The following is a 20,099-nucleotide window of genomic DNA, read 5'->3' as shown; positions in this document are numbered from 1 at the left end:
AAAACTTGCATAACAGCAATAGCATAATTAGTTATAGTTATTATGTATGTATTCATAATGTATGTATTTTTTCTTTTTGATGTTGATTTTATAGGCATATACAAATAATTTCAACCATGCATAAATCTTATAAATGTAATCCTGGGTTATTATTCTTTGAATTTTGTTGGGTTACTATTACAAAGGGGGATACTATTAGAGTAGTGGCGGGTTACTATTACTAATCTTAATTTAGGCACCTAAAAAAAGGTAACCTATCCCCGCCCCCACCCCAACTTTTCCGGTCAGCAACTAATTGCAAAATAATAAAACAGTACGAATAAACAAATGTGGTTGAACTCTAACTTTATTATATAAACTCAAAAACACTCAATCTTCACCCACTCCCAAAATCAAGTTGTTGTGAATAGTAACCCCTATGCTGGATTATTATTAGAAAAGGGGTTACTATTAAAGTATGGGTTAATATTAGAAGATTTACGCGACGGTGAGTTGAAACTTTGTTTTTATCAGCAAACAAAAGTCATGTTTGGTCATGATAATAAAGCATTATCACTAGAGTAGGAAAAGAGATTTTAAATCTAGCGATGGAAAAAAATTCTACGAAATTCGCCATCAACCGAGATTTAAAAGCGTATGACAGGCTGACGTATGGTTTTTCAAAACAAAAGAAAACAGTAGTACACTTATGTTATGTATAATTTCACTACTTTATTAATATGGAATACAGTATCATTTTTTAATATAAATCTTTGGCAAAATATATATTCAGGATAATTTTTCTATTAATACAAACGTATAGAAACATTAAGTAGCAAAATATATAATTTTATTTAAAACATCTCTTATAAACTTTATTACTATTATACTTGTATGCAATAAAATACAAGTCTAATTCATCGAAATCTAAAAACAGTTACATAACACAATTTCCATTGACGATTGTAAAAAGTTCAGCAAATATAAATCGTTAAAAATGATTACAATAATAATCAATGGAATAAACTTGAAGTTTATATATTGGTTGACGGCGGTGGCAGCATTGGTGGAATTGTATTATTGTATCTGGTGGTCGTGGTATGTTGATGGTCGTGTTTGTATTGGTGGACTTGGTTATGCTGATGGTTGTGGTTCAGGTTTTTTCGATGGTGGTAATGGTGGCCGTGGTTGTATTGATGGTCGTGGTAGTATTGATGGTCGAGGGTGTAATGGTCGTGGTTGTATTGATGACGTCATATTCCAGGATTGTTGGGCTATGGTTCATGTTAGGCTTTTTAAATATAAGTGTAATAGGATAACAACTGAAAGATATTCAAACCCTGTGTTAAATATCCAATACCACAGTTCTAAAATTAACAATATAATATTATATAATATTTTTCTCTGTATTAATATATAAACCATTATTATATACATTGGTACTAATAATTTATTTAAAATTTATGAAATATTATTAGTACCGTGTGAATGATCAATGATGCTTTTAAGTTTCAGTTGATGGTAACTACTGCAATTTATAAAATCTAAAGTAAATACATAACAAATATTTTGAATAGGAATGTTATAAATAATTTTTCATTAGTTTAGTGCATCTATAAATTATACCTGTAGTTAATGAGGTCATTTTTGTAACATGACCTCATAATACGAAAGCATAATACTCCAAGCAATAAGATACAGTACTGTAGATATTATAGTTTAGAATTGTCTTCATAATTATTATTCAGATGTTATCATTTAGATCATCTAACTAAAGCCAAAGCTAGTGTGTCATTATTGAAACTTTCAAATTTCAAACTGTTTGTTGGAATTTCAAACCTGCTACGTCTTGTTTACAGATAGACCCAAGCCTCTAGTTATTGCCTTATTTATATTGTCCACCTGTCAGCGTTTCGATTTTTGACTACCAGCTCAAGTATGAGACGCCATGTGTGCAAACAAATTTATCGTTTTAGCAATATTAAGTCATCTAGCCACCTAGAATCTAGACTACTGTAGCTTACATCATGGTGTCTATCATACTGTGTGACCATAGTCATTTTCTTCAGGTTGTTGCCACCATTTTTAAATTATAATTTTCTATTAGAAATGAAAAACTAAATTTTACGAATTAATTGCACAATTATCACATTTTTGAAAGCCACATGCTATCTGTTGTGTAAATTCATCCTTATACATATTGCATTAAAAAAAAAAACTACTTTCAATTCTATTGAACATTACACACAATTTTTAGTCTGCCTCTGGTTTTATAAGCTAGTTTTTTTAGTAAGTTTGAAGTTAACATTATTTCAATTAGTTGATCTATTAAAACTAAATAATTTTTTATATTTTGTTTGAAGGATTTGCACTTTGTAACAAATTGAATACAATGTTTTCAATACTTTGTTTATACCGTATTCTTCTCCAATGCAAAATGTTACCATAACAATTAATATGCACCACCATATGGATAAAAATTAAATACCATTTACATTAAATAGCCACTACCATAAAGGTAACATTGAATAGCCACATTGTATAGCTACTACCATAATGGTAACAAGGAATAGCCACTACCATAAGGTTATATTGAATAGCCACTACCATAAAGGTAACATTGAATAGCCACATTGAATAGCCACTACCATAAAGATAGCATTCAATAGCCACATTGAATAGCCACTACCATAAAGGTAACATTGAATAGCCACATTGAATAGCCACTACCATAAAGGTAACATTGAATAGCCACATTGAATAGCCACTACCATAAAGATAGCATTCAATAGCCACATTGAATAGCCACTACCATAAAGATAGCATTCAATAGCCACATTGAATAGCCACTACCATAAAGATAGCATTCAATAGCCACTAACATAGTGGTAAGATAACTATTACCATGAAGGAGCATTTATCTAGGTAAAAATGAATTGCCATACCGCTGATAACATAAATATCTACTACCATATTTACTTCTACAACCATAGTTACCATTGGTAAATACCACCATATAGACAGGGGGGGTACTGTATACTTCCCTAATACACCTATCTAAAACAACGGCTTTTGTATAAAATTTTTCACATATTTTATTCAACCGCTTTTTAATGTAGTCCATTTGCTACAGTTTTACAGTGTTTTTAATTTATAATTTTCATTTTCATATGCAGTAAATAACTTATTGCCTTCGGAATGCTATTTAAAATATATTGTAAACACAATGACTGTTGTCAACAAAGCAAAATCATGTTATGGATGTGTTATAGTTTACAATATAATATTAGAAATAGAAATACTAAAATTTAATCATTAAAAACGGAAGCCGTAGCCCCATTTGAAAAAAACAGCTCAAAATAAAACAAAGTCACAACATCATAAAATCAAGTTCAACGATAGTGATTTCTTGACTGACCTTTGACATTAAATGTTTTTTTCATATGTTTATGTGTATCACTGTGTTTCCATCATGTGACATGAGAGGTGATCTCTGATTGGTTACTATTGCCATCACATGTTATCTGTAGCTGCCGTCTCAAGTGTTCAACTTCATTCTCTTTAATCTAAAAAGGTAATGTCAGACAGTATTGTGTATGCAGTGTGTAAATCAATATATTTTTTTATTTTATGTATTTATCCATGGATTACCAAGAGTAAATTAATTAATGTCGTGTCAAATAGATAGAGCTGAACCAGTTCACCGGATTAACCCCCTACTCATATCAAACCTGGATCACATGGACAAACTGTGTACACTGCCTCAACCGCTCGATCATTTGACTAGATCTGTCATACGCAGCAGAAGACTTTGAACTTTTTAACTTATCTTCTCTCATCACCAGGGGCGGATCTAGGATTTTGATAAAGAGGGGAAAAAATGGGAAAAATAATCGTCATGGGGGTCCAGGGGCATGCCCCAACACCAACCGCCTCCCCCGCGAAAATTTTTTTTCTAGATGCCCGGAGGTACTACCTGACGCGTTTAGGCCAGTCGATTCTTGTCATATAATTATCTGAATATAGTGGGTTTTATAGACCATATTTAATATACGGAACTGGTTTTTTTTTGCGCCTAAAGCCAGTTTTTCCGTCGCAAATTTTTACATAATATATATATATTACAAAAGGGGGTCCGGCCGCTTCCTCCCCTAAATCCGCCCCTGATCACACACATATGAACCATGTAACTCAATCAATGTCAATTGAATGTCTTACTTTTGAAACAGTTTTGTAGATTCGGTGGCGTAATAAAATAACTATAACACTATACTATATATAAAAACAATTGTGGTCCAACTTAAATTATAAAAATACTGAAAAAATTAAGAGTAAAATACCTTAAGTTGTGACCTTAGATTTTCTGTTTCTTCCATGACGTCATTGCGCAATTGTTTTAAAAGATCATGCTTCATCTAGTGACAAAGTAAAATTATATCATCATTATATGAACTTACTTTTAAACATAATTGGTTCAACTGGATTTATTTTTGTTCTTTTCATTTATAATTTGAATATTTAAATTGCAAATAATTTTCACATGGTCAGCAAAAATCTTCATTAAACTTATTTAAATATAAGATTATATATTAAAAATGTAATAAAAATGCTGAAAGAATGTAACCAATTGATATAATGAAAACTATGGATTCTAGTTGAGTCAAACTCTATTATGGAATAGATTAAACTTGATCCAAGGTTGTTGGAGAAGCAAGCAAGCATGTTAAACCTCAATCTACCGCTATGTTCAGTTTAACATTACTGTAAAGCTCTGTGTACAAACTAGTTTGACCAAAAAAGTTTGATGAACCCAAATATGGTAGTGATATGCACAGATATGACATCTTCATGTCCATATTTGGGCACATTAGATTTTTTTTGTCAAATAAAGTTTGATAGTGTAGACAGAGCTTTATTTTTGGAAACATTCTATTTCTACCTCTTGTAATGATGATGCAAACAGCTTCTGAGATGAGTGACGTAGTCTATCCAGCTCCGATCTCAAATCCATCAATTGCTCTATAAGCTCAGCTCTTTCAGATGTCCATGGTATTGGGGTTTCATGGACTACACTTCCATAGGCAATCCAATACTCAACTTCCAAGCTACCCAACGTATCCCTCAATGTTTTCTGTTCCTGGAGTAGAGTTATCATCTGTTTCAGGACTTGAAGATGGTCAAGGGAATTCTGGTATGTGTCTGGAAAATCCTCCTAAAGTAAAATAGCAATTATGAATAAAGGTGGAACTTAGTCTTCCTATCAGAAACCCATCAAGAAACCTATTAGAAATATCAATTCAGACATAAGGACTATTTACATATTGCGTTTGAAAATATAATATAGTTTTGTTTATATACAATATTATGAAAAGCAAAACATTTCTTGAATGTAACATTTCATGATCAATTAGATAGTTTACTTTACCTGCGACTCGTTACTGATAGTTTGTGCAAGACCGACCAGCAGTCTTTCAATTGACTCTACCTCTTCCATTACTTGAAGTCGCAAAGTTTTCAAAGATCCCAACTCATACCTACAATTAAAGACAAAATTAGAAACATATATCACAAAATTGTTATGGTGGCACTAAAATGTGCAGTTTATAAACTTCATAAGTAACAAATTACAGTCATAAATTTCATAAAACAAACCAGAATACATTATCATACTGCAGATTGACAAATCGTTGACAGTGCATATTAAAAATGAAACAGAAATGGAAAATATCAAAAAGACACAGATTCATAAAACTAACCTTTCTTTCAGTGTTAGATGGCTGTGCACCATTTGATATATCTGGTCTGATAACCCCTCTAGTTCTACCAGCTCCGATTTGTAACCAGTGACAGCTCTGTGGAGAAGTAAGATGTCTTGGAGTGCCATCTAAAAACACACAAAATAAGCAGAAATTGTTTTAAAACTATTGCAATCCAAATTACAAATTGAATTGTACATCTTTCAGAGTTTAATCTGTAATTTAATTATTTGGTACGCCTTAAAATGTATTTTCTCAAAGAGAAACATCACCTTCCACAGTTTGTGGTAATATGGTAAAGCTCTGTCTACACTATCAAACTAGTTTGGCAAAAAAGTGTGATGTGTCCGAATATGGTAGTTGTATGACATCATCATGTCTGTATATGGGCAGATTACATCACATTAAGTTTGATAGTGTAGACAGAGCTTAAGATAAATATTATATACAGTCTACCTGTTGTTTAGCATTAATAATTTCCATCTCATTAATTGGTTGTTGGATGTCACATGAATTCACACAGCCAATGAGTGCATTCAGATCACTACACACTCTGTTATGTTCAACCTCTACATTTGATAACTCTGTATTTGACATTCCTTTACTATAAATATCTGCAGGTAATTCTTCACAGTAATTGCTTGGTGTAACAACACTTAAGCCACGGAAGTCTTTAGCAAGGTAAATTTCACATTTAGAGGTGACCACTGTATTTTTCTTTCCATTACAAATGCCTTTTGAACCATCGTTTTTTATTGAATTTGGTTCTTTGGTGGATATAACATTAGTTGTGGCACCAGATAAATTGTCTTCAATATTGCCATTTTCAAATTGTGGATTTGATGTTAAAATATTGCTTTTCAAAGGAGTGGAAGGCAGTGCAGTGGTCAATTGAACACCTGTTTCGATGGAAGTCTGGTGATGTGAATTATTGGAAGGCGGATGACATGAATGACTTTGCTGAACATCTATGGAAGAAAGATTAGAATCAAATTGTTGAATAGCATTGGAAAATGTTTGAGAATGTGTTCCTTCAAAAGTTGACTCTGCAGAACATGGATTGCTGGTTAGAGAAGGTGCTTCTATTGATGGCAGTTCAGTTGATCTTACATTTGTTGGTAGATCTTCTGGATAATCCAAATATACAGATTTCATCTTCAAAAGAGGAGGTCGTTTGGAATGACCGTTTGGACACTTCTGAACCTCACTGGTACTTTTAAGAGTTTTTAAGATCTCTATAACTGATTTTGGATGATCTTCTGACCACGAAGCCTTTTCTGATGCTTTTGGAAATGTTTCAAGACGACCTCTTTTTTGTGGTGCTGCTTTATGACAGCTATTATCAAATGGACTATCATCTTCAAAACAGTCATCATTTACGAATTCATTTAAATTTGTTTGTACATCAATATCACGAACACAAATAAAATCCTCTTCTCTGCCTTCTACTTGTGGTGATAACCGACTTCCAGTTGTAATATCTACCAAATCATCAGCAAACCCACTACTATCAGATTGTGCACTCCCAGCACGACTCAGTTGACCTGGAATGTGAAATTAAAACTAATTATTAAGAATGTATATTATTTGTAGCAATAATAACCAGGAGTGAGAATATTATAGTAGCATATCATAAAATCAAAATATTAGATACAATAAAATAATAGTAAAATAAATAACTAACAAATTAAAAATACATATTGTGCAAGTGTTTGTCAGAGTAGCCATTGTGATTGAAATTGATGGTGAAACTCTACTGTGTAAAAATGTATATGTCTATATGTAAAAATCCAAAAGCAAATTACTGAAAATAGTGACAATTCTGTAGGTATCAGTGGCTGGATCTCAATGTAGATACAAAATAAAATAAGCAAAAAGTATGTATGAGGCCACCTTTAATTACTGGCTGAGCCGCATGAGTCCCTGATTGAGTTTTATCAAGTTTATTTGATTGAAAGTGGAACTTTAAACTCAAAGAAATACTACTGATAAAATAGTGTGTAGTATCAGTATTAGTCAGAATTTCAAAACAGTATGTAGTAGATGTGTTTTTAAATAATCAGTATTATCAAGCCTACTGTTTGGAATTCAATACTGTGAATGTGAAGCAACAACTAACCTTTAGAAGCATTTAATAATCTCTCAAGATTTTGCCGTTCATCTTCCATCATTTCAGAAGCAGTTGACACCTAGAGAAAGAGATTAAACTATACATTAATAACAAAATGGTTCTTCCTCCTCCATCACGTTTTAAGTATATACAATCACAAACTTCATATCCAAATATAATAAAATATAATGGAATCTTAAAGATGTATTGTCCCTTTGACTAATTCCAAAAAAATAAAAAATAACAGATTTCGAAAAAAGGTCGGTCATTTTGAAGTATCATAATAGTTATTAACTATCACCAAAACTTTGTCGAAAAAAAAATCATTTAACTGAAATACAGATGTTTTTTTGTTAAATAAATAACTCTGACTTCCAGTCAAAGTTTTCGATCAAAACATACCCCATAATGAAACACGCTTGTTTGGCTACTCTGTATGCATAATCATAAAACTTCCTCATGATCTGTGTGAAAATACCTTCTCAACCGTGACGAGTTGTAAATAATCCTAATTAGCATATCCATAATGCGTACTCGTGGTTTGAAATCTTTGTTTACTTTCGCTCGCGACTATTTTCCAAACGAAATGTAATCAAACTAATTTACCTGTTAATTACGTAAACTTGTTGCTTTTGGCTCGAATTTTCGACTTAAAGTGAATAACTTTAATATTACTTTGATATGGCCAATTTAAATTTAGAATATTTTGACCTTCATTTTTTTGTGTTTCAAGGGACAATACATCTTTAAGCTCTATCTGATTTATTTTCTTTATTATGTGACAACAAAATGTGATGTGCCCATATATGGGAACGATAACATCATATCACTATCATATTTGGGCACATCACACTTGTTTTAGTGTAGACAAAGCATTAGTGTTTCCATCAAAAAGATACTCATGGTGAATTGACACAACAATTGCATTCTGCAATGTAGAACAATAGGTTAAATTTAGTTCTTCAAATCAAAATTAAAATTGACAATACCTCTTCAAACTCAAATGATTCCTGAGGTGTATTACTCAACAAATATCCTGGTATCTTCCTTAAATGATCTTTTGTCTCTTTAACACAAGGAATCTCTTCCACATTAGCAACATGATCTATTTGCAGAGAGTCTTCCGGTTTATCACTTGTTCGTGTTACTAAAGTGCCTGCTGATGACCCTCCTTCCAATGTGCTAGAGGAACTCTTTTTGGATGCAATAGATCCTTCTGAATCTTCTCTGACTGGTGGAAGAGGCAACCGCTGATGTGTTACTTTAGATTCTTCTTCATGGATTTCAGAACCCGATTTATTTTGTTTGACTGTTTCCTCTGGAGGATGATCTACAATGGTATCAGATGAGCTTGTGACAATATCTTCAACAACTTCACAGGAATTTAACTGCATATTGGAGTCTTTCATATCTTTATTTTCAGCAACAACAACATGGTCTTTTTGTATACCACTAACAACAGTATTAATCTCTTTTACTGTAGCCCTATCCTTATCATCTGGATTTACTTTGACTGTTTTGTTAAGCCACTTATTCCAGGCATTAGCAACACTCTTTTTTCTTCGTTTCTCTGACAACTCTGACCTAGCTTGTCCTTCACGAGCACGTTGCAGTATTCCAAATATACTCCTAAACCCACCTCCAATATTCAAATCATCTGCAAACAAAATTGTATTTCTAATTTTTGACTGAGAAGCAAATTGCTTGTACATTCCTTCAGCGACCAATTCTAAATACTGTATCTAAATTTGTCCAGTATCAAATTCAAATTTTCTAATACAACATCTCATGTTTATCACAGGTGGTGCCTATAACATGGAAGGTTAGGTTTAGGTTAGTGCCTATGATACAGGCATCACATGTGGAACATATGAGATAATGTATCATAGAATTTGCCTATGATACTGGTATATTTTAGATACAGTACTGAGAACCAGCTGAATTCAGAATACTTTAGTATTAATACATGTTAAACACATCTAAGAACAAAGATAAAAGGTTCACATATTTTAGAATGTAGAATTAACTTACTACAACTTCTTATTTCTTCTTCATGACAGTTATTTATAAATTGACCAATGTTCATTCCACGAGCTTTAGATGGTTTTGAGTAGAACCTTGTTGGTACGCGGTCAACAGTTTCTTGTTCTTTTGATCCAAAACCAAGATCTAACAAAATCTCTTCTGGGTCATCTCTGTTCATCAATATTTCTTCTAAACTGTTAGGAATTGATAAAATAAAATAATACAAAATGTTTGTATTGCACGAAATGAGGGGTATGCCATAAATTGAATAAAAGAAATGATTCATACCATTTGTACTGTAACATTTTAGATAGGTTTTAATAGCTTAGGAGCCCCAAACTGTAGGCCTAATGTTAAAGTTATATTTGTAAAGGTTAATCTCCTGTAGGTAATCTCCTGTTGTAGGTCAAAGACTTTGTTTAAATATTAACATATTTATCAGTCACACTGTCTACTTGTCCAAAGTTGAACTACAGTACCACTATAGGTTTGATCTACAATTTGTCTCCCCTTTTGATGTTGAATTGAACCAAGTGACCAGATTTAACAATTTAACATGAAAATAGTAATAATATTGTGCACTGACATAGTTTAGAATACTGAAATTGTAATTCTCAATATAAGAACGGGTCAATATCAATGCCAGAAAATGTTGAAATAATTCAATGAGTGACCAACACTATAATAAACATTATGTTACCTGCTTTGGGAACGATTACTGTTTACGGACAATTCAGAAGATTGGCTGTTGCCCATTTGAAGTAGTCGATGACGTCTGGTGACCGGTGACTGTCCATGCTCTTCACGAAAATGGGACGCCATCATGATAAGATCCGCGTTTGATGGCCTATGTACAGTTTTTCTAAAAAAACGAAAATATGGTTATTCATTTCAAACAGAAATAGAAATACTGTATTTGTTTAATTTATCATACAGTAATTCTTTTTTGTTATATATTCCATACTGTATACTATTTTTTCCAGAATACAGTAGGCCTACTGTATTGTTGTAGGGCTTATAGGCCAAATGTATGCATATATTGTCGTCTATACAAACATATATATGTTCATGTATTCAGTTTACTGCACTGTTATGGACACAGCTAAAAATCTAAGTAAAAACACAGATAAGTAAAGTAAGGTGTTAAGTGTATACCTAAAATAAAATTACATTAAATATATACCTGTATGAAGTAAACATATCTTTTGCACTTTAAATCAAATAAAGTAACCGTACTTAAAATTATATTCCTACAGTATCTGTTGAAAATGAGATAATAGCTTGATAAAAAGCCACTAATGCAACAGTACTTTATACCTTACTGTATACTGTAGTATTTCAAAGGTTTAAATGGTGCGTTACACGATTGACAGGATATGGGACAAATAATAGGGGAAAGACAATTAAAAAAGAATATGAATGAATGCTTTTTATACCGACTGAAAAGGGCTTACAGTGTAGACCTTGGAATACTTGTTGAATTGTTGACAACTTTAACCAGAGTAATGGAGACAATTTCCATCAGGTGTATATACTATGTAAACAATTATTTGTAGTGCATGATTTAATATTAAATAAAACTTCTAAAACCACACAAATAGTTCCCTTTCTTGTATCTACTGTAGATTAACTTTACTCTACTAACACACAATAATGAAATCATTGCTTTTATTTTTATATATATTTAAATTTGTGATAATCCTTAAATTTGATGCACAAGATACAGAAACTTCTTGTGGATGGACAACAATAACAATCTTACCTGAAACCATTTCCGATATCTTTAATAGGAGGCGTCTTAGATTCTTTTTGTTGTTGCCCTAGAAAATGAAAAGAATAAAATTCAATAAAAATAGGTCAGAAAATATTTAAATACACTGAAATATATACAAAATTATAAAAACTATAAAATAAATAAACACAAATTAAATAAATACCAGATACAATTATTTAGACAAACACATTTAGGATTCCTTTACTAAAATTTAGAAACAGTTCCTTTCACTATATTTTTACAAATCCTACAGTACTGAAATTGCACTGAACTACAGCAGTTACAATGTAAGAATGTTTAACTAAACATACTGTGGGACTGCATGGTATGTGAAGTAAATAATTCCATCAATTTTATCACACCAACAATAATTTTTATCATAATGTAAAGCACTAGACTATAGGTCATTTAATATCAAAATTACCCAACGCTAATCTAGAAAATGAGAAATGAAATTAATATAAACACCTACTAATACCTGTTTACACTATAAAATGTCAGGGCATTTGCGTATCAATCCATGTTTACACAGATGAAATGTCAGTTTTAAAATAAAATTCACAGCTAGTACTGTAAACATATCCAAGTGTGAACTGTCTTTTGCTTGGTTGTGAATGATCTTGCAAAAACCTTGTTGTATTATGTGGACAAAAGGCAGTCAGTGTAATCCTGTCCTGCCAGATATCGTTCTTTTAAAATCTCAAAATCAAACATTTGTGGTACAGTATTATTGTTTGATTTAATATTCATGAGTCATACAATATGGTAACTATGTATATTGATATCAATCATAAAAATTCATAACGTGTATAATGGCAAATTACCACTTTAACTGCTGATTGCCATCAAAATTAGCAAGTTTAATGACATATATAAGTGTAATGGGAATTCTTTAAGTAAGAAATTCTAGCTTAAAAAAGTTGATGTTTAGTTATGTATTGCTATAACACCTGAGAATAGTCTTACTATTTGATTGGTTAATTTGGTATCATTTGCTGTTCAGTATTAGTTCTATGGCATGGTAAAAGTTCTATAATAATTCTATTACACAGCAATTATTTTGTAACATTTTATATAATTTTGTCCAATCAAATAATAAACGCCATCTATCTGTTATACTTCACAGTTAAAATCGTAGCACTATTATTTTGCATGGTCTAGTCTTTGACACTGATTAAAGATAGAAGCAGCGAATAAATTGAAAGTACAGTATTAAATGTTCAGGACTTTTGGCTTATTTAATTTGGTACTGCCTCATCAAAGAGAACAGTCAATTTTTCAATGTATCTGATAATCATTCATTATCAGCAATATGCCATATAGTTCACTTACTTACTTACTTGTTACTTGTTTGCATAGCTATCCCCATTATTCGCCGTCATTGACATTATGTTGACATAGCACAACAATGAGAGACAATAATTTTGATGAGAAGGTCATGGAACACTAATTAATTTTAAAAACAACTAAAAACCTGAGACCTGTGACCCTTGGTAGGGACCCTGACGGGTACTCTCCCTCCGAGTCAAAGGGATCCCGAAACTCATCACACAAAGTTTCTAAGATTTCCATGGGTTTCAGCAAAGTTCCTACATAGTACTGGGTGAGCAAAATACAGTATAGGAAGGGTCGTACATAGAGGATGCCCTCATCAAAATTAGTGGATACAGCAGGCCCCCATCCTCCTACTGTATAATTATACAATAATCACTACATAGCAAATACTGTTGAGAAGACTTGAACTAAACAAACCTGTATTCCAAGACTGTTTTGACCTAGAAGCAAACTATAGGCCACAAGCATACAGTTAGTTCTGAGATTTAATTCGATAAAGCTCAAAACTGAGTTAAATAATTCAACTTTACTGTTATGATTCTCCTGTGTATTAAGGTATGTTGGAGTGTAATGATTGTTAGAAAATATGTAAATAAGGTATTAATATGATCCAATCACAGTATATAAATATAACAGGTTTTTTTTTTTAAAGGATCATAGAATTTCAGAGAATAGTATTCACAAAACCTGGAAAATTACAATAGGTTGTTCTCATATGGATTAAATTAATTCAAAACGTGAAAAGTGTCATTGCTTCCTTTTGTTTCCGTCAGAACCAGGATGTTAGCCACATCCATCGAATACCAAAATACAACAGTACATATTGAACTGTGCCTAAAACTGCATCCTACAATATCAAACATCTACTGTATCAGGAAATATTACACAATATACTGTACCTATAAAATGGTATAGTAAGTACTATAAAAATCCTGGTTCTCCATGTCTACAGTAATTTTCTAGGAAGGTAAAACCAATAGGCCTATGCATTTTAAAGACTTTTGATCTACTACAAAATTACAGTGCAGTTTAAAGGGGTGCACTCCAGTGGTCTAGCCCTCAGAAAATGAATAAACTCCTAAAATTAAAACTACCATCACTAGGTTCTTTTCATTCCATTGTAGACTGTGGGCTACCGTAACCACCTCCCCCTTGGGGATTTTATGACCCATACAGGGGGGGGGGGGGAGGGTCCCATGTTTGAGCCCACAGTCTATTGGGACATATGCCACACTTTGTGGTTTCTGTAACAAAGTACAGGAACAACAACACCAGGAACTGTACTCGTTCCCAAAGATTCACTGGTTTTAAGTTTACACGATTCAGACGTGTACATTAAAATACACTTGTGCTACCAACAGAACTACAGTATAGTCGAGCAGTGCAATACCTTTAACTGTGCCTAAACTGTTGTATGGTTTTCAGTGCCTCTGTCTTAACCACTCGACTTGACCATCATTATGGTATTAATACTCTAATTATATATCAAGTATGACTCCTACTACTCCTACAACTAATACATTTACAAAGTATACATGCAGTTTACTTACTTTATCATTTTCTAAGCCTTTCTTGTATAAACATATGTTGTCTTTGGTTGCTGTACATTGACCATGCCTGATTAATACTATTTAAGAGCACATTATACAATTTTATAACCTAAAATCTGTTGACGTTACATATTAAATCTTATCAGGTTGTTTACCTTATCAGGTAATTAATAATCTAAATATAGATCTTTATTGAAATTCTAATTAAAGATCTACCATGCTTATGTAGATAAAATCACATGGGGTCCAAATTTAGAAGAAACAATTTTTCTCTTTTGCACTATGAACATGTGTTTAAATAGGGTCAATTGAATAGGGTCAATTAATGTCCTTAATGAGTACTGATTAATACAATTATTAAAACCTATTTAACTGTATTTATAACTGGACAAGCTCAGAAAATAGAGTTGAATTTAATCTATACTCAAGAAAACAGAATACAGCATGAACAACAAATATAGTACTCATTAACTCTTTTTGTAAACACAATAGACAGTTCTTTTATACGGTAGATACAGACAAGATATTGTACACTCAAATTTAAAACTATAGTACAGTACAGTACTTTTGTAAAAAACCTACCTTAAATTGAACAGTGAAAACAAATTTTAAATAGTTGATCTTCTGATAACTGGAAGAGCATGGAAGATCAACGGAGGTGTAGAGGCAGCCACATGTATTGTATGGGTTACAAGTCCCAGAGTATTTTGTTGTTTCTACCAAATACATATAGCAATGAAATCCTAACATTGAACAGCCTCAAAGACTTTTTCCCCTTGACGTAAGCAACAAACTATGAGGCGAGTGGTTTCAAAACATAACATTTTATCATCTAAATAGTGCGTTATACATCACACTAGCTAAATTGCTTGTACAATTAAGCTATTAATATTCCGATCTCTTCATTACTCATTTGAGTACCTACACTTAAAGGTGCTTGAAAGGTTCTAATATTGGCAGTAAAATAATAAATGTCAGAATAATTTGTTAAAAACAACAGAATTAATCAATTAGAGGCTGTCAGCGACAGAAACTCCCACAAAAACTGTAGTATGACATAATGGTAATAAATATAAATAGCTACTGTATAAATGAATACAATAGCTATGTTTCACTGAAAAATGTAACACACAACATACAGTATTATGCATAGCCTACAGTAATAATAATTAGCACCTGACAGAACATACCTGAAAATAAAGAACATGAAGCTGACACTTATGTGTGTTTAGGCTATACTGATGGATGAACTATGCACTCCCACTTTAGGGCCCTTTACATGGGTAAGTTGCTTTCACCATTAACATTAATGGGTAGCTTTTCTGGGTATTTATATATAAATATTATATTAAAAGATAATTCACTATACAGTACTTTGACAGTGTGAGAATACTAATGTACAGTAAGCATAAGGTATCTTTAATCTCAATTAAAATATGACTTATGAGAAAGTGGAACAATTGTATAACTTGATCTAATACATTTAAGGCAATTGATCTAAATTATAGGAAATGTGATCACTTCTTCTCATTACATTAGTAATGCTATAGTAAATAGAAGGATCATACTAACATTTCCTTTTAAGTTTTTAATTTGAAATTAGGTATACTACTATTAACTGCCTACTTCTTACTAATACCAGATTATATTAAATTCTACTAATCATTACATAGTTACCCCGGACATATTCTTTTCAGAAAGCTAGGAATGTTTTCCCTGCCTTTTTTTACAGTTTGATTTAGCTTTTTGTTTTATATTTATTTGGTATGTCAATCAAAATTGAGTCACTATTATATAAGGCATATTGTTGTTTTGTTTAACAATTTGCCTTTGGCATTATTATTATTAAAGACCTGAGAATAATGAGAACTTTACCACAGTTTTTATAGTGCATTACTGATATAACTTTATATATAGATACAAAGCTGAGCACATAAGAATCCATACAGCATATCATTACATGTTATTAAGTACATCTTCAATTAAATTCCATACACTTAAGTTTATCCTTGAGAAACTTCAGTGTAAGGGTATGTTCAGACCTACGGAGTTATGCTTTCGTATCACAGCCAAGGTCATATTTTAATGAGCGTCGTAAGAGCAAAGTGTTCAGATTCATTGCAACGAAGTTGCGTTATAAACGGATATGATGTCACTCGCTGGCGATTAACCAAACTCTAACACACGCATAGACCTACCTTCGTTGTTATTAAAAGTAGTAGTGGTTGGTTTAGGAGTTACAGGCCTAGACCGAACACTTAGGCTCGGCATTATCGATTGGTTGTCAGGCATACCAACCAGCCGATCGTTTTGGGGTTTGGGTTTATATTTGGTCTATGACCTAAAATACCATTTATGGCAGAAAAATGTTCAAATCCCGCACTTGCACCAGCTCCAGATTTATTTACTCGGTCTTTCGCCGCTTTATATGACCACCCCTTCAATTTCGTTTGATATTAAATCCTTCTTTATGAGGATGGCCCATCTGCTAACGTGTCCGCCATCTCGTTGAACACAGACATCTTGTTGTCGGTGCTTTTACGCCAGTTTTTCACTTCCAACCGATCTCTGAACTCGGGCTTCCCCACAATGAAATAAGGTATTTTACTTCGGTTTCTCGCCAATGCGCACGCTTCGATGACATTTTAAATTAATTAATATAATAATATTAATAATAATACTGTATAGTGTAACAACAAAAGGTATGATTTTTACGCACGTTCAACACCGATCACAACAAATGGATCAGCTTGGCTATACGATGAGTGAGGAGCACATGTCACGATGTGATGTGGCGAATATTGTAATTTGATTGGCTAGATATCTAACCTAGGTCATATTCATCGATGAGTGACTTTCGTATTGTAAGCGACGTCCACTAAACTCATACCTTGAGCTTTCGTAGCGTACGAAATATCAGTGTCGTACGAGGTGGCTTCCACTAATCTTTTCCTGGTTCAGACCTATGGACTTGTACACCGCGTACAATACGAAAGCATAACTCCGTAGGTCTGAACAGGCCCTAAGACTGTGATTCAATGGCAATAAAGTACAATTTTATTATTGAATGGCATTTTTACAACATAAACACAATTTATCTAGAGGGCTCACTTTTCTGTTTATGTTTTAAAAGTTTCCTTTAAAAAGCAAATACACTTGACCAAATTTCAAACCCCCTTTTTCCAGTACATACATATAACAGGTAGAACTCCTCCTTTTGGACACCCTTTAATCATGGGACACCTATAGGGGACACTTTTTCGCATCAATATATGTTTTAACACTAGCAGGACTATGGCCAACTATTCAAGGGACACAAACCAACAGTGGTGTTGGTAGTCTATGAGCGCCGCTTTACAACTGGATAAACCAACAATAAGCCTCTCTCTCTGAAGAGAGGAATAAATTACGAAAAGAAGAACTTTAAAAAATAAATGGGGTTTGTACAAATAGGGTACTGTACAACAATTGTCAACTGCAGTAAAATGTGTAAATGCATGATTACACATCGATTTTAAAATCTTACCTGACTCAAAGCTCTTTGCAGATCTCGTCAGTTTCTGGTGGTTTTTAGACCGTTGTTCTTGATCTGCTGCCAAATCCATATCTTCTGGTTCTGTATCGAGTGAATCTCCACTCTTTTGCGTAGCTTCACAACCATCTTTCGATGTTTGATTGACTGGTAAAAAAGACAATGCTTCATTGTCATCTTCATCTGCAACTGGCGGTCTTTCTATTGAGTTCACCCACTGCTGGATGCTTCTTGTTAATGCCTTCCTTCGTGCAGCATAAGAACTATTTTCTGCAAGTAAATGTTTTAATGAAGTATACGTAAGATTTGTAGAGTCATGGCTAATGATATATACCAGGGTCCTTGGTTCAAATCCTGTCAGATGTTAAAATGACAAAAACAAAAAAAACAACTCCATCCTCAAATACTTGTGTACTTAGACTATGTGTTTATGTATGAGCATCTTGTGAACAAGATTGCCAGCTTTAAGAAGGATAGTGAATGAATTCATTTTAATGGAATATTGCCTTAAAAACAATAATAAAACTATGTCTTGTTAGTACGAAAACATTCTTTAAAATATAGAATGAAAATTAGCCTACCAGAAAACTAGTTGGAAGACCAGAATTTCAATCTATAATTTATTACAGTTACTTCATTCACACTTAATCATCACATTTACAAAAAATGAAAAAAAGCATTATCATTATGTTTGCTGCCCTCTAAATTCTATTGACAAATTTCTTATTATTTTATACAAAAAAAACAGCTTCTTCTTTAATTGTTTTATGTTTCTACACTTGATTTATTTAATCCCTTTTGGAAATAACTGCAATGCAGGTTTCCTTGAAATCACAGTTCAGTTTGAAACAATATATATTGTTTATTTAGTCACTATGGAATAAATGCCTTTATAGCAGCATAGTACCTGTATATTTTTAACCATACAGTAGATCACAGGTATACCATAACAAAGTATGACGTGGATGAATATTCCACATTTTCTAAGTAATTAATAGTAACTGTTACAATGAAACAACATCTTGTAGTTCTTGTTCAACAACTACACTATAGAAATGTATCTTAGAGACTTCAGTGTTTCAGCTCAATTTACAATGAATGTGATATACAGTAATTTTTTTTTATCAAAAGTCAATCAACACTCATAATAGTAGGAAATAAAATCTTCACCCTCTTCCTGTTACTGTACAGTATAATCACATATTAAATGTGAATTCACAGATATCATTACTGTATAATAACCAGTTGTATAATAGTTTCTTTTTTTGTCTATGGAAACTGGTATTCAAGTACAGAATACTAAAGTGTCTAAGAAATACTGTAGATCTATAGAATATCCACTAATAGTGACTTTATTTCCAATTATAAATGGCACATCTAATCACATAAACATAATATACTGTAGCTATTATTTTAGCATTTTAAACTTATTGACTATAGTCATAATCGGATGATTAACATTTGATTTAATTGCTTTTTAAAGTACAGTATATTGGAAATATTCTTTTTTTCAAACCAATAATTAGAAAACTAACCTTGACAGTTTCGCTGTCCTGATCGGACAGCTTCTTCAGAAATAATGACCCTGTCATTAAACAGAATAGGCCCTCTAGAGGTCAGTCTGTTTGATGATAGATCGTCCTTATTTCTGAAGAAGCTGTAGCGAAACTGTCAAGGTTAGTTTTCTAATTATTGGTTTGAAAAAAAGAATATTTCCAATATACTTATACCTACAAACCAGATGAACATTTTCAATCATGCTTTTTAAAGTATTACATTATGTAGGTAATTACAATACGTAAAATAAATGATAATCAAACTACATAATTTAATAAAGTAATTAATTCAATAAATTAACTCATGAATGTGACTGAAATCTCTAAGGTTTAAATCTCTCATGGATTATTGTCCTGGAGACAGATAAATAGACTTAAGACTGGAGGTAAAATGTACACATCTGGCTTGGGTATACTTTCCCAGTGTGTCTATAGGAAGAGTAGAAGGTTAGTCGATGTACTGGTGAGAGCTTCACCAGTAT

General features: G+C 32.4%; 1 protein-coding gene across 2 annotated transcripts in view; it reads right to left on the bottom strand.

Moving 5' to 3' along the window:
- The window catches only part of LOC140040369 (uncharacterized), a 37,856-nt gene that overhangs the window by 5,378 nt on the left and 12,379 nt on the right, over positions 1–20,099 (bottom strand). Inside the window, exons 4-15 of one of the 2 annotated variants that reach the window (XR_011842710.1) lie at positions 18,056–18,331; positions 11,633–11,690; positions 10,571–10,732; positions 9,877–10,064; positions 8,835–9,502; positions 7,855–7,924; positions 6,192–7,279; positions 5,736–5,863; positions 5,405–5,513; positions 4,919–5,191; positions 4,320–4,394; positions 3,398–3,545 (exon numbers count right to left, since the gene is read on the bottom strand). Coding sequence is in view for 1 of the 2 variants with exons in the window: in XM_072086258.1 (XP_071942359.1) it covers positions 3,450–3,545; positions 4,320–4,394; positions 4,919–5,191; positions 5,405–5,513; positions 5,736–5,863; positions 6,192–7,279; positions 7,855–7,924; positions 8,835–9,502; positions 9,877–10,064; positions 10,571–10,732; positions 11,633–11,690; positions 18,056–18,331 (3,191 nt within the window). In the remaining variant the exon portion in view is untranslated. Of the gene's footprint in view, positions 1–285; positions 3,546–4,319; positions 4,395–4,918; positions 5,192–5,404; positions 5,514–5,735; positions 5,864–6,191; positions 7,280–7,854; positions 7,925–8,834; positions 9,503–9,876; positions 10,065–10,570; positions 10,733–11,632; positions 11,691–18,055; positions 18,332–20,099 lie in introns of those variants that run through there. The other variant, XM_072086258.1, reaches the window with a different exon arrangement.

Source organism: Antedon mediterranea, chromosome 2 (genome assembly GCF_964355755.1).
Source record: "Antedon mediterranea chromosome 2, ecAntMedi1.1, whole genome shotgun sequence".
In the NCBI taxonomy this organism is placed as follows: Eukaryota; Metazoa; Echinodermata; class Crinoidea; order Comatulida; family Antedonidae; genus Antedon; species Antedon mediterranea.
The sequence above is the reverse complement of the archived record's forward strand: the minus strand, read 5'-3'. Positions and strand labels throughout refer to the sequence as shown.